At 39.4% G+C, this 15,263-nt stretch overlaps 1 protein-coding gene across 6 annotated transcripts in view; it reads left to right on the top strand.

Moving 5' to 3' along the window:
• Positions 1–4,557, top strand: part of atp2b3b (ATPase plasma membrane Ca2+ transporting 3b) — a 72,690-nt gene extending 68,133 nt beyond the window's left edge. For 3 of the 6 annotated variants that reach the window (XM_034002454.3, XM_034002450.3, XM_034002451.3), the window contains one exon: positions 2,258–4,557. In XM_034002454.3, the coding sequence (XP_033858345.3) occupies positions 2,258–2,593 (336 nt within the window). In that variant the 3' untranslated portion in view covers positions 2,594–4,557. Of the gene's footprint in view, positions 1–1,011; positions 1,030–2,257 lie in introns of all 6 variants that reach the window. The other 3 variants (XM_059017107.1, XM_059017108.1, XM_034002452.3) reach the window with 2 other exon arrangements.
• Positions 4,558–15,263: the final 10,706 nt, after the last annotated feature.

The raw sequence follows: 15,263 nt of genomic DNA on the forward strand, positions 1-15,263 counted from the left end.
CGTGAATTGGCACTGGGAAAAACTGACAGCTTCAAATGACACGTCCTAGTGTTTCGTTACTACCATCTTTCTCTTCATATGATGTGTCTGTTTTTTCTGTGTTCAGGTTCTTTGACGAGTTCAGGAGCTACAGGCTAAATCAGCTAAAATCTCTTTACTTGAGTGTATTGATGATGGAGGCCTTACTGCTGAATGCAGGGGTTGTCTTAATAATGAAGTTGGCTTCATGGTTTTGTGAATAGAAACAAATCGAGTCTGTGAAAATTGGTTATGAGGTGGTCTTCCTACTCAGGAAACTCAAGCGATTAGTGGATTTGAGGAATTGCAATAGGAACCCGTCTCAGCGAAGAGCATGCCATTTGAAGCTGTTTTGTAATAATCGATAGCAGTGCTGCGTTTCAAACTATTGTGATGTTCCAGACCTCCTCACAGCCTAGGACACTCTCCCTGTGAGAGTCCTAACATGCTAACATGACGAATTCCTCTTCCCCAGGTGGCCTAACATGCTTTGTTCCTACCATCATCACAAAACTCTCTTCATTTACCTCCTCCCTTGTCCTCTCTCTCCTCGCTTACTTCTGTGTCATTATATAAAAAGCTTTTGTTTTTCCATCAAGCTGTTAAAAAAGGCATGGAAGGAGGCGTGAAGCAATTTGGCAACAACACCCCAAACCCCCAAACCCCTCATTACCAAAGCAATGGGCAATATACTCGAATGTTTACAACAGTTACATTTTAAAAAATACAGAACTTTGAAAACGCACAACGCTTTCTTTGGAGAGCTGAGTGGAAAAACAAATAAGTGGAGGCGCTTGGTTATTTCTCTGATTTTCTTTTTTTGCTTGTGAAACAGCAGTGTGAAGGAATGCCTTTTCTTTACAGCATGTACATATGACAAAATGAGAAGTTAGCAAAAAAACTCCTCTTCTCTCACGCTTTCTCCATCTCTCAAACGCATGTGGAATTCTTAAAACCATTTTTTTCAAAAGTGATTTTTTTTTTTTTTTTTAGGTTCAACTGAACTGTTATGTAAGTGCCATCTTTAAATAACCTCGGTGTCAATATGCTGTTCATCATTGAGACGGGTATTAAACATGGCGCTCACATGAAAACTAAATGGATGCACCTGAAAATGAAATTGCATGAGTGGGCCTGCAGGATTCAAGCCACCTGGGGAAAGAGAGACATTAGACAACTGCAAATTTACCTCCTCTATAGTTCCATTAGAAGAACAAATATTTCATATTTCATGTCCCATCTTACAGACCCGTGTGCTTTGAAGCTTCTATTTCGCAATCATTATTTTTTTCCATGAATGTATTTTTTTATTTGTTTTTCGGCATGCCGATTCAACGCCTGGAATTAAGATAGCTCTTTCTTTTTCTTCCTCGTACTGTTTTCAGTCCTTTGCCTGTGCTCTGTGCTTTTGCTCTTTTTAGTACTTTTTTGTTGCAGATTCCAACTCACACGATTCTTTTATGTATGTATATATGCCCTCTTTCTCAATATACATAGCTATTGTTTTTGGTATATTAATCATTGAATTGTGGTGTCTGTTTGTGTGTCTCTTTTTTTAACTGATATCAGTCTAATGGTTTTTTTTGTTTTTTTTTTTTTACTTGTATTCCTTTCTTAAAAGGACCTGAAGGATAAAGCTGCAATAACCTTAGTGTATCTTCCAAATATAATTTGACTACGAATTCGATTGTTAGCTTGATGTTTTGAGATGCAACGTATATTGTCCTGTGAAGCTCTTCTATAAGAAAAAGTGTAGGAAATGAAATGAAATTTGAATTTGAAATTCAGCCGCGTACGCAAACGTGTGACTACGCATTGTGAATCCCGTCACTCTGTGAATACACATTCTATCCAGAAATTCAAAGACTAATAAAGTGAAGTTGAGCATTGTGGGGCTCACGCCTTCATAGTAGCGTCAGCCTCACTGTGTCCTCTATGTGACAATGTTCACGTGACTCGAGTTCATAGACCCCGCTGGGACTCCGCTTAGTTTTTTGCTTTGTTTATTGCAGTTCTCCTGAGTCCTGTTTATACGTGTTTACTGGGAACACAAGAAACTCACAAGCGTGCTAAATATCTCCCTCTCTCTCCCTCTCGTCCTCTCCCATACCCTTTGTCGCTCTCCTCTCTTCTTAACCCTACTTTTCCACCACTCGTCTCCCTTTATCCAACCATCCCACTCCTCTCTCCCCATCCCACTCCTCTCTCCCCCATCACGCCTTCCCCTCTCCCCTCCCAGATCCGGGTGGTGAGAGCGTTCCGTAGCTCCGCGTACGAGGTCGAGAAGAAGCCAGACCCACGGAACTCCATCCACAACTTCATGTCGCACCCCCAGGAGTTCCTTCTGAACGATTTCATCCACAACATCCCCCTGATTGACGACACGGACCTGGAGGAAGAGTCGGAGCTGTCAGTCAAGCACAACCAGCACCGGCCCCCCCTGCCACCCCTCACCCCCTCCTCACCCAACAAGAACAACAACGCCATCGACAGCGGCATCTATCTCACGCCTTCTACACACACTGGGGCCTCCAGCCCCGCCAGCCCCCTTCATAGTGTGGAGACTTCACTATAACAGCCAGAACAAAACATACTGGCTCCCTCTAGCACTCTCCCCGTGTCTCTGCATCCCCCAGACACTCTTATGCTCCCTGTCTGTGCATCACCCGGGCAGTCTCTCACTCTCCTGTGTCTCTGCATCACCCAGCAAACAGACAATGCCTCTATATCAAGCAAAGGGAAAGATTGACAACATCCACCAAAGAATGAGACACAAAACTATAACAGAGACTCACCAAACAGAGACTTATAGGTTCTAATGGACTAATAGGGAGGAGCTGGACATGATCGAGCCAGGGCATCGATGAGGGTGGTATACTTGATGCTTAATGTGTCTCATGTAATCGGTCATTGGTCATCTAACTCTCCCTTCTCCCCTCTCTTTCTCTGGCTATCAAATTCAGGCCTTTTTATTGGTTTCACCAGTCATATAAGGACTGACAAAGTTAATTGTGCTGAAATATATATGTCATAAAGATTTTTTTTTAAATGGCAAGAAATTCCTAATGGCAGTCAAGTGGAAGCACTAGCAGGACTGCACGGTAGAGCTGGGTCTGAGGAGATCATTTTATGTTCCCGAATGCCTCTATCGGGCTCCCGCTCATGTTTCACAAGAGTAGCCGAGCTTTGCCAAAGTAATTCCAGTCCACGGAAACATGTTGAAAACCTTAAGATGTTTGACAGGAGAGTGTGATATTTGAACAGGATGATGGGGGCATTTTCTTGTTAATGTTTATGTAGTATTACGGTATTATTATTTCTATTATGACTCTTAATGCGATTTTATTTATTTATTTATTTATTTTGGTGCGTCTCTGTGTGTTTGTCACGAAAAACAATTCTCATTTTGATTGGATCTGTTTTAAATTGTCTAACGTTGCTTTTTTTATGTATTAATTAATAACCGAGCCACAAACCTGTGGGATATTTCATGTGGCAGATTTAGAAACAGCTATAAAAACAATCACAGAGCGGACTGTGAGCAATACCTCTCGCATATCAATCTGCCTATTCGTATTGCCAAGCCAGGGCTCTCTGCTTGTGTTCCAGGGCTGTTAGATTCAGTTTTTTAACATTTAAAAACTAGCATTGAAACACAACTTAGATCTTGTGGACGAGCACGTTTGGAAAAAGCAATCAATCCAATGAGAAGGAAATCTATCGGCTGTTTCATGTCAGCCCAGCCGCTGTGTTCCCTGTTGTCCTCGTGTGTCTGTATAGTAATAGAAGCGTGTAAATAACTCTCTGCGTCGTTTCACCCGTAGAAGAATATTTCCAGTATAAAAACATACTAAGAAGAGTACGGCAAAAGGCCTCCTTGTTTGTTAGCTTTTCAAAAAGGTTTCATGTGTTTTTCTGTCTGAAAAAAATATTTTAAAAAATAAAGATCCCCCACAAACATATTTTAAATAAGACAAAAAATATGTATTTAGTACTACACTTGTGTAATACTCCATTTCAAGCTTCTTATCATCCAGTAATGTAGATAACGTCACCAAAGGGGATGAACGATAAACACAATGTGAAAATATATCATGTATTTAGAGAATCTCAGTATAAAGAATGGCCTTGGCATTGCACATACGCCATGGGCATTGTTTTCATGTATTTTATAAAAAGTAGAATATATTCCTTTTCAATGTCGCATCCTCTGTTTTCTTTTTGTAAGAATCTTTAAGGCTTGTACATTTTCTTTTTTCTGAGAGGTGCGTGGCGATTGAAAAACGCACCACTGATATTTCACTGTATTAAACGCTATAAAGAATAAAAACAATAAAGTATTAGAAATGTATAAAAATGTTCAAATTATTAAATATTAAATTTACTTGCCTGTTGACTAAGAATAACTGTATCTATATATATGAACGATGTAACTCTTACCCATAGATCTAGAGGGGAATTCTCAAACTTACTATATGCTTTTTGTCTGTATAAAAAAAAAAAATCAAAGTATGCTACAATAACAACTTTGAAAAGGTATGGTGTCGCTTGTGTTGTGTTTCTTTCTGCAACTGCTTGCATGAAAAAATCTAACTTTTACAACGGTTTTTGTGTTAGGCTGTGTGGTCCAGTGCTTAAAGAAAAGGGCTTGTAACCAGGAGGTCCCCGGTTCAAATCCCACCTCAGCCATTGACTCACTGTGTGACCCTGAGCAAGTCACTTAACCTCCTTGTGCTCCGTCTTTCGGGTGAGACGTAGTTGTAAGTGACTCTGCAGCTGATGCATAGTTCACACACCCTAGTCTCTGTAAGTCGCCTTGTATAAAGGCGTCTGCTAAATAAACAAATGATAATAATATACTGAGGCGCATAGGGCGTTCAATGGGGTGAGGCTGGTAGAATGGGACCACAACATACTAAATTATCTCCAATGGCAGTCAGAGAGAGACAGTGGATCTGTATTATAATGCAGGGCAATGGTATGAGGTAGATAGATGGGACCACAGTGAGAACATTATGAGGAGCCTAGTTGAGAGTATGAGGAGGAAATGGATACTCAAACCTTTACACAGTGTTGGGGTGGCAGTGAGAAGGGGATTTTAAACTCTCACAATTGCAGGTAAAGAATGGCTTTATAAACTTAATTTTTAATCACTTTTAGATCTGAAAAAAACGCTTTTTCAGATTCGGACATACACAGTACAAATAGATCCATTTGAAAACTATGTTGTATTTATAAAAGTAAACAAATATTAGATATGTAGAATAACTAAATGTATTTAGATGCACTATTATTACTTAATACCCTTACACTATAAAGTGACAAAAGAATACAAAAGTTCTAAACATGTAACTCACATACAGAGCGAAACACATTATTAATGATCATTTAGCAGACTTATCCATGGCAACATATAGGTGTTACAGGACAAAAAGGAAATATTAGCACAAATATTGGTAACCACCAGAGAGGCTGGAGAGAAAGAGCGAGCCCGGATGTAAGGAGAACAAGGGATTGAAGGTAGGAGGGGGGCGGTTTGGTAGAGAGAGTGGTATGCAAAAACAGTTGACTGCTAACAGAGCAGAGAGGCTGGGAGAAAAAATGATGAGCAGAATTTTGAATGAGCTAAAGCGGGGAGACCAGCAAGCAAGCACCTTAGGTTCACAGAAGGGGATGGAGCAAGAGGATACTGCAATAGAGGTTAGAGGAGGGAAGAAGCAGAAGGAATGTAAAGTCAGATTTAGGAGTTTGAGTGTTGAGAATGCTTCCATTCCAAGGTGCTTCCATTCCAAGAATGCTTCCATTCCATTCCAATGCTTCCAAGGAGATAGTGGAGAGAGGCGTTCTGAGATGCGGGAAGGAGATTTGCTCAAAAGAGGGAAAGGAGATGAAGATCTGGACATAATCAGCGTAGAGGTGATAGCAGAAGCCAAAAGAGGAGATAAGAGTCTATAGCGAATGGGTGTAGAGAAGGTATTCCAGGTCAGATCCTTGAGGGGGTGACGATAAGAGAGAGCCACGCCACAAAACCTGAAAGGAAGAAAGCCAGAGCAGTCAAAAGAAGGAGAATTAGAATGGAGGAGAGGGATTCAGACCCAGCAGAAAGGATGGGTGAGAACGTAGGAGATGAAAAAGTGAACGGGGGAGGCGGTGATGCCAGTAGGGAAGGAAGAAAGCAGTTTCCGGAGATAATTAGGTCCAGTCGGCAGCCAGCTTGTTGGGGCGAGAGGGTAGAGACATAAGAATCGAGGAAGCCATCAGAATCAGTCGAGCTGAATGATAAAATGCCTAAAATAAAGTTAGGATTAGCGGTTGTGATAGAAGAGAGGAAGAAAAGTCATGAAAGTAAGCACTGGAACCGGGGTGGGGGGAGGGGTATAGAGAATAATATGTAGATGACAGGGAAAGTGCAGTTCGATGGTATGAACAGAGATTAGTAAGAGTGAGGGGCTCAAGAACTTCCAGATCCATTTCCCCCGCCTCGTCCAAGTACATAGAGAGAAGCAGTGATCTATGTAGAGATAATTACAGGTGGGATTGTGATAAAAAGACGAATTCGGTACATGTTGAGAAAAAAAGTGGCAAGTGCGTGTTATGGTAGACAGGGGGTCAAGGGTCGTACCTAGGTTTTTAGCAGAAAGGAGTGGCGAAAGAGTGATAGAAAGGGATGAAATAGAGGTCAGAGGAGAGGAAGAAGCACAAGGAATATAAAGGTCTGATTCTGTATCCGATGCCTAGAGACCATGCATGCCTTTGTTTCATGTAGAATTGATTATTGTAATGTACTTGTTTGTGGTGTCCTAAAATGTGTGATTGCGCATTTGCAGCTTGTTCAAACAAACAATACCAATACAAACGTACACTATACAACACAAATAACAATCACACCCATCACCATATAACAATACACATTTACACTCAGAAGCAACCGTATTTTACACCCAATAGCCAGTATATATATTGGAAAGTTGTCCTTATAATTCCCTAGTTTTTGAGCGTTCACCAGAATGGTGGGAGAATATTGCACAAAAAGTTTTTACTGAGAAGGACTGGATGGGTAACTTCAGAATATCGAAACTGACCTTTGACTTAACTGCCTCAGACCACAAATCGAACGGGAGGATACTCAACTGAGGAGGTTATAGTATATACAGTTATACGAACAAGAGTCATATGTTTTAGACGATTAGTTTGGTTTTAATGTAAACATATAAAGCTACATTTTTTTAGGATATAGCTGTGTAGGTTTATACTTCTGTTTTTTTAATTGACAAACTACTACGTATTGAAATAACAATAGCCAGAGTGAAAGACAAGATATTTGAGTTTTAAGTCTTGACCTTACTGCCTCTGCCTTTGTTTTCTCCCTCCATCTCTATCAGCAGCATATTTCAGCAAAGATTTGATGTTCTCTTCAATTGCAGCATCAGTTGCATTAGCTGCTAGTGCATTTTTCCTCACTGATCCTACAGAAATTAGAAATATGCATATGAATTGTTTAAAAAAACATAAAATTTATAGGTTTTTCTAATAACAACAACAACAAAAAATAGACATAACATATGTTTTTATATATAGGTATTTGTGGGTCAAAAAATGTATCTGAGTTTAGAACCTTTTCCAAACTTTGCAAACCCAGCCCTCTGAAATTTATGGTAAATACACTAGACCATCCTTTAAACAGTTATGTTTCTTAAAAAAAATTAAATCTATTGTACTACAAATGTAAACTTAAATGTAGATACTTACGGAACACATTTTTGAATTCAAGTTTGCTGAAGGCACTCTTTTGACCCTTTCCCTTTTAGTTCAATAGTTTTGCTAAATCTGTGTCTAGTGTCCTCTTTAAAATCCTCCTAGCCCACCCGTGGTACTTAAAAATGATGCCTATTAATTAAAGAAAATATTTAACAGTCGTGTAAATGTATTCTCATTCACATCAATTCTTGTACTTGTACAAATTGGTAACCCAGCACAACTGATCACTATTAAAACAATACTACAACTACTACGACTGCTACTGAGAGGTCGCACTTTTGTGGAGCTCCTCAGTGAACACTTAAAACTATAAAAAACAGATATTTAAACTTTTTATTTTCTAAATCTTTTTACATTTTCATTTATCTAAAGTAGTAGTGCACCTTTTTTGTTAAAAACATTTTGATTTGGTTCTTTTATCTTTTAAATCAAACACTTTTTTAGTTTTTCCTTTCTCTCCCTGCACTTGTGTTTATAAGCAAGTGCAGGAGAGATTTTTCATTTTATTTTTATTTTTAAAACACTTATTATATTAATTTGTTAATTTTACTTTAAAGCTTTTATTTTTCTGTACTTAGGAAAATTATTTTTATGTGAACAACTGTTTTTGGTTTTTAGTTAAAAATCGTTTTGTGTTTAAAATCCCCCATCTCTGCTGTGTGCAGAGTGGGGGAAGGGCAGGCAGGGAGCACAGGCCATGTGCTCCTTTGTTTGCCCGTTTGTTTCATTTTTATTTTTTAAAGTTTAAAACTATTTTGTTTTAAACTTTGATTTATTTTGACTTCCTCTTTTAAGGGGGAAAAAAAACAAAAAACCTTTGTTTGTTTGTCTGCCGGGGTGTGCAGGGGTGTGTGTGTGTATTTTATTTAAAATAAATAAATACATTTTGTTTTGGAAACAATTAAAAAAAATAAAAATCCCTTTGTGTTTTTGTTGGTTTTGTCTACCCCTGCATTATTGAAGTGCAGGGGTGTGTGTGTATTTTATTCATTTATATAAAAATAAATAAATCATTTTGTTTAAGAAAAAAAACTATTATATAATAATAATTTTTATCTAAAAGATAACATTAACATGTTAAAAGTCTGTCCACTTTCTAGTTATCAATAATTCATCTTCTTGGAGAATGTTGATGTATTGGGCAGAAGTTACATTTCCTTCCCAGACCACTAGTTATGACTGTCCAGTGGGTTGCATAACCAGCAATCATGTGATTAACATGTGACTAGCATTTGAATCTCAGGAGGTGTCTATGTCAAGTATCAGTATAGTCCTGATAATACATTTCATTAAAATCCATGACCGTTTTGTTTTCATTTACTGTGATAACAGTCATTGTATTTTTTAAGTACTGGTATTCTACCTATTAACATTAAAATGGGATCTGTGTATAGTTTAATGCCTGCACTATTATGAAAACTAAACTGACAAAGTACTTACTGTCTCTTGCGCTTGTGGGTGGCTCATCATTTTCACCATCTGTTTGTAGGTCAGACTGTTCTGCATAAGGCAGTTTTCTCAAAGCTTTGCTGTAGGACTCTAAAAATGTAACATTTCAAGATTCAGTTAGTTGTAACTTGTACTAAAGATTTTTTTTTTGATCAAAATCTAAAAAAAAACAAAAAAAACCATTTATATTAAAAAAAGACAAACATATCTTCAGGCACCTTAATATACATGCAAGATGTTTTTAATTTCATTGTATGTCGGTTTAATACTTGTACATCTTGGTGTAAACCGTAAGTTTATGTTTTGAAGTGAGAATACTGCACTTTACTGTTAATAAACAGACATCTTTATTACAATGATATAAGTTGTGGTATTTTACTGGTTTCATTATGTAAATATCCTATGCATCTACACTACAACATAGCAGTTTTGCAATTTATATTAAGTACAAATATAACATGCTGTCACAAAGACGGCCAGAGTGGGTGGCGTCAGACCAGATGCAGGAAATAAATAAACAGAGAGATGTGGTTTGGTATAAGCTGGGCGCGTGATCGCGCTCAGCATTTAATAAACAGAAAATAAAAGGTTTTAAACACAAAAACACGGGACACGGCACTACACGCCAAAATAAAAAGACAAACAAAACGGACAGACACTAACAAACAGGGACGAACAAACACGGTGAGTGAAAACACTTATCTTTACGCTTTCTTCTACTTTCTCCTTCTCCTTCTCCTTCTCCTTCTCCTTCTCCTTCTCCTTCTCCTTCTCCTTCTCCCGTTCTCCACTCACCGAACACCTAACCACGAGTGACTAAAAATGTGCCTATTTATACTGTTGTGCTGGGATTCAATTACTAATTATTCACTTGAATCCCAGCACGTGAATTAATTCTGTGCAACCCCGTGCTCACATATTACATTTAACCAGCACGTGAAGTGATTTGTGCCCTCCTCGTGCCTAAATACAAATCTACACTTTTTAAATTACGTGAAACACAGACCCGTTTATATCCCGTGTACCAATGACTATACACCAACATTAACACACGCACGCAACATACAACATATAACACATAACACACAATTGCACACAGGGGCGGGGCACATTGCCACACATGCTTAAAGTACACTTATAGTTAGAACGCAAACCAGGCTCAATTTTTTTTTTCTATTTATATAATTGTCTTTAAACTGTAGTGATTTTTAAAACAGCATGAAGAGTGTTTTTCTATTATGGCATTGTGACGGGGTGTAAATATGTATAAATGTGTGCTGTGCTATTATTTATATTATTGTTAAATATTTGTGTAAATGTTTGTTTCTATTACTGTTAATTACGATATTGCACTTACAATACTTATTTGTTTGCAGGCTATACATGAAGACAGTATCAGTCAAGAATCACAATGAAGTACTGGAATGGCAGCAAAACAAACACACACTCCAGTTCACCACAAGGGTCGGCTACTGTGTAAACGTTCAACACCTTAGAATCCAGTGGGTAATCAAGCAGGGATGTTTTGGGCAGAAACCTCTCTATTACAATGAATTCAGCTGAATCGCAAACAGTGATGTTTTGTATTAATCAGACATTGTTGCCAGTACAAATGCAACTGTCTGGCTGAGTCACCCTCAGGCAACAGGTGTCCAGTATTATTTCTTTGTGTGCAGTTTGAATACTCATTTGACACAGGCCCATTTGAATGTTCCTTTCTACATCCTCTAGGACTGCTTTTTGGCATATTGCAACCAAGGTTTCCTTCAGACAAGCGACGTACAACCTGTGGCAATGGGATGTGTGGTTTCCTCACTAGTTTCTTAAGTCTGCCAAGAAAATTTTCATATGGAAAGGCCGAAAATAAATCTTAAGGTCCATGATTTCTAACACCTGCTGCTAAATGGGTGAGGCTGTGAACAATGTAAACAAGAAATTCATTTCCATATAGAGCATACAAGCAATTGGTGTGCATAGCTGCAGTAATTCATATATAAGTTTGGACTCGCAAGTACATGAATTCTGACAAAGAAAAGCAAATAATTGTGGTGCAAAGCTGGACTTAGTATTTCTGAGAGAACTACAGGTCCTGTATAAAGAAGAAACTGACTCAACTCTGTGGCTTTCCACCCATCCAGCTCATTCAGCCCCCTTGGTCGTCTTGAAAATTCCATTGGAATGCAATTTCTCAGGCTAATTAATCTGGTGGATAGTGTCTGTACAACAAATGCTGGAAGTCTGTATTTAGTGATCCTTTGACCCAAAAAAACAATAAACGCCTCTGTGATGGAAATATAATGAGTTCTGATTGTAAATCTCCCTCCTGGCCTGTGAGGGCGCTAAGCAGCAAGGACAGAGTTCTTTTGAAGGGCTGGACTGACAGTTCTTTCCCGGGTCGGGGAGTTGGCCAGTCTGGAAGAAGGCGAGTCTCTGTTGCAAGAACGTATTATTATTTATTTGTTAGCAGACACCCTTATCCAGGGTGACTTACAATTGTTACAAGATATTACTTTATTTTTTACATACAATTACCCATTTATACAGTTGGGTTTTTACTGGAGCAATCTAGGTAAAGTACCTTGCTCAAGGGTACAGCAGAACCCAGAACATGGGATTGAACCCACGACCCTCCGGTCAAGAGTCCAGAGCCCTAACCACTACTCCACACTGCTGCCCATATTGACCCGGAAGGTAAACAATGTAGCAGCCGCTGATTGTAAAGGCACCTGCATTAGTTTACCAAGGGGTCATGCGTGACAGCATAAAAGGGGACAGAGACTTGTAATCGGTTCCTTCGCTTGGGTTCAGAGACACACAGAACTGGAAGGACCGGGAGAGTTCCCAAAAAGTAAAAAGTATTTGTGAGTGTTTTGTTTGTTTGTAGCAATGTTAGTAATTGTCTTTTGTTTTGTAAATTTACTAGACGGCTAACACGTCTCCGGAGCTGTCGCCTTGGGCCAGCACTACCCGGAACAACAACACCACAGTCACTGTTATTTGTTATCACCCACCTCGAGCAATACTGCACGCACCCGGACTGGTGATTTGTGTTCGTAGTATTGTGGGAGCGGATAACATGTTATTATTTGTTTTGTTTACAAATCATTATTATTATTTTCCTGCCGAGCTTTACACCAGGGGTGTATTGCCAGAGGATTATTGTTTGGACCCCACTTGCTGTCTTTGTTTTAATTAAGGTCCTGGCATCCTTTGGCAGAGTTGGGTGAAATAAGACAGCAATGCAGACAGTGCATCTAGATTAATGGCAAATTGAACGGCCCAATTTATCAGACCTTCATCGTGAGCTCCAGGATCAGTGTCAGATGATTCACACTCTGATTCATAGTTCTGACAACTTGCATATAGATCACATGATTGAATGTTATCAAGCAATGTTGATTGATTACATTTAGGGCTGTAAATCTACATTTGACTACACGTTTAAACCCATTGTTCATCCGGTCGTTTAACCGTTTAAACGGCCATAAATGGGGCTCCCGAGTGGCGCATCCAGTAAAGGCGCTCCTCGCAGGATGTGCCCTATAGCCTGGAGATCGCAGGTTCGAATCCAGGCTATGTCACAGCTGACCGTGACCGAGAGTTCCTAGGGGGCGGCGCACAATTGGCTGAGCGCTGCCCGGGTAGGGAGGGCTTAGGTCGGCAGGGGAATCCACGGCTCACCGCGCATCAGCGACCCCTGTGGCCGATAGGGCGCCTGTGGCTCTGCAGCGGAGCCGCCAGATCTGTGTTGTCCTCCGGCACTATAGGTCTGGTGGCGTTGCTGTGGATCTGCAGTGCGAAAAATGACGGCTTGGAAGGAGCACGTTTCAGCCTCCGTTTCCCGAGTCGGCGGGGGGGTTGCGAGCGGTGAGCCGGGGATACAGATAATAATTGGGCATGCTAAATTGGGGTGAAAACCGGGGTAAAAATAATTGGCGACGACTAAAGATTTATAAATAAATAAATAAACGGCCATAAATTTAATCATTTTTTATATATTTTACTTCCAATATTTTAAGTCATATTTTAACCTCGGTTTGTTATTCAAAGCGCGTACCATATAGATCCACTTAAAGACAAACAATGTTAAACATAAAAGCATAAAGGAGGACTGTAAGTTAGCACTAAAATGTTATTTATTTTAATAGCATACAAAAGCATTCATAGTCGATTTTACAAGGTACCATTTCTCCTGAAGCTCCATAAAAAGTGTGTGTATCCAACATCGAAAAAACATTAAAAAAACAACTCTATTTAAATTAAACTTGTTGGCAGTAAAAAAACATGTCCAGAACCAAAAAACAACTTTTGCACATCGTGCCTCTTGATGTATGATCCAGTGATTGTGCATCAGAGTATGTTGGTCACTTAATTTTTTCCTGAGCAACGAGCTCATTGTGTGAACCTACCATTGCACTGTAACCACAATCCTCAAACGTTTTAGTTAGTTCCTTAAAAATATCCAACCCCTTAACTCTGCCATGCATACTGGCAAGATTTACAAGTTCCTTTGTAATTTTAAAGTCTTCCGATATGCCACTGACAAAAAAGCATGCGTTGCACCGTGTCCTGCATCTGTACTCTCCTATAAAGCAATTAAGAATGCGGTAGCTTTTTCACGAAATTTACTCTGTAGGTCTGTACTGTAGATACTAGACAGATCTTCAATTCTGCGCTGAATTGTGTCTCGACAAAGGATTTTGATCAAATACGTTGGCTTTTCCTGGGCAGATTATCTGACATACACCATCAAAACATTTCCTGACAAATTCTCCTTCAGAAAACGACTTTGAGTGCTTGGCTGCATAGCTGGCACGTGTTGCATTTTCTCGAATTGTATGCCCTCTGAAAATGAGTTTTGCTTTTAATTCCTTAACTTTGTCAGTTCTGCTCTGGCCACTGTACCACTCGTAGGTACTTTCATGTACAAACATGCCTTTGCAGGTTACAGTTGAAAACAGCAACCGCTTCCTGACAAATCGAGCACACGGCTTTACCCTGATATCCCACAAAGAAATAATTTTCAGTCCACTGTTGTTGGAACTTTTTTTTTGCTTCATCGTCGAAATCCTCTTAAATTTCGAATGTGACATTTTTACTGGTAAACGTTATAAACAAGCGCAGAATAAAATGTGATGTTCAGGTGTTACAATCTACAGATAAATTAATACTTCAATCTCTTCCTATTTTGAGCAACTGCTGAGCAAAAATTTAGCTTGTGTACATTTTTAGGAATTTCTAAGTATGTTTGCTGTACATTTTTAAAGACTGACGGGCTTTTGGCGGGCCGTTTATAAAAGCACTTCATGGATTTTTTTGAAAGCCAGTGCCACTTTTTTTTTTTTTTTTTTTTTTTTTTTTTCGTGAGACTTGTAAACCTAGATACAGAAGTGGCGCTCCTGTTATGCTGCTCTCCGTATACTGTACGTAAATATTTTAACTTGTAATAATTGCCCATGAAAATACATTGCTACAGTCCTCGTGAAAATACATGTTCATAATTGACAGTAAAGTTGTATGTTGTATTGTTTCCACTACTTAAGCCTCAGGCTGAAGTCAAGGTGCAGACATATTTACCGGAGTTCAGCTCCGGACAGCTCCGGTTAATTTTAAGCCCTGAATGTGGGTTACTGTTTCTGTTTTTAATACGCTACTGACGCTAAGGATTTCAAATATAGTCTAAAGTAATATATTACTTATTCCACACCCACACCCACTCAGACTTTTGAAACCAGAGTTACGCCTCGGGTGCTGTTAATGGATCCTTTGTGGCATTTGTTTGCCTATAAGTTTGTTTTCTGTAAACATTTATGAAGGCAAACGTGTTTAATGAGATTTGCTTTAACCGCCCCTCTCTACTCCCCCAGCACGACGACAACACGGCCAAGACAGCGGAGGGGGGGGGGGGGGCGGCTGGTACAGACAGGTCTGTATTGATCGATGGGTGTGTTTGTGAGAGAGCGGTCGGGTGTGTCAGTAAACGGGGGGGGGAGGGGGGCAGAGGGGAGGGGGTCACTGGAGACTCTGCACCAGAGATC

Source organism: Acipenser ruthenus, chromosome 55, assembly GCF_902713425.1.
Source record: "Acipenser ruthenus chromosome 55, fAciRut3.2 maternal haplotype, whole genome shotgun sequence".
NCBI lineage: Eukaryota > Metazoa > Chordata > Actinopteri > Acipenseriformes > Acipenseridae > Acipenser > Acipenser ruthenus.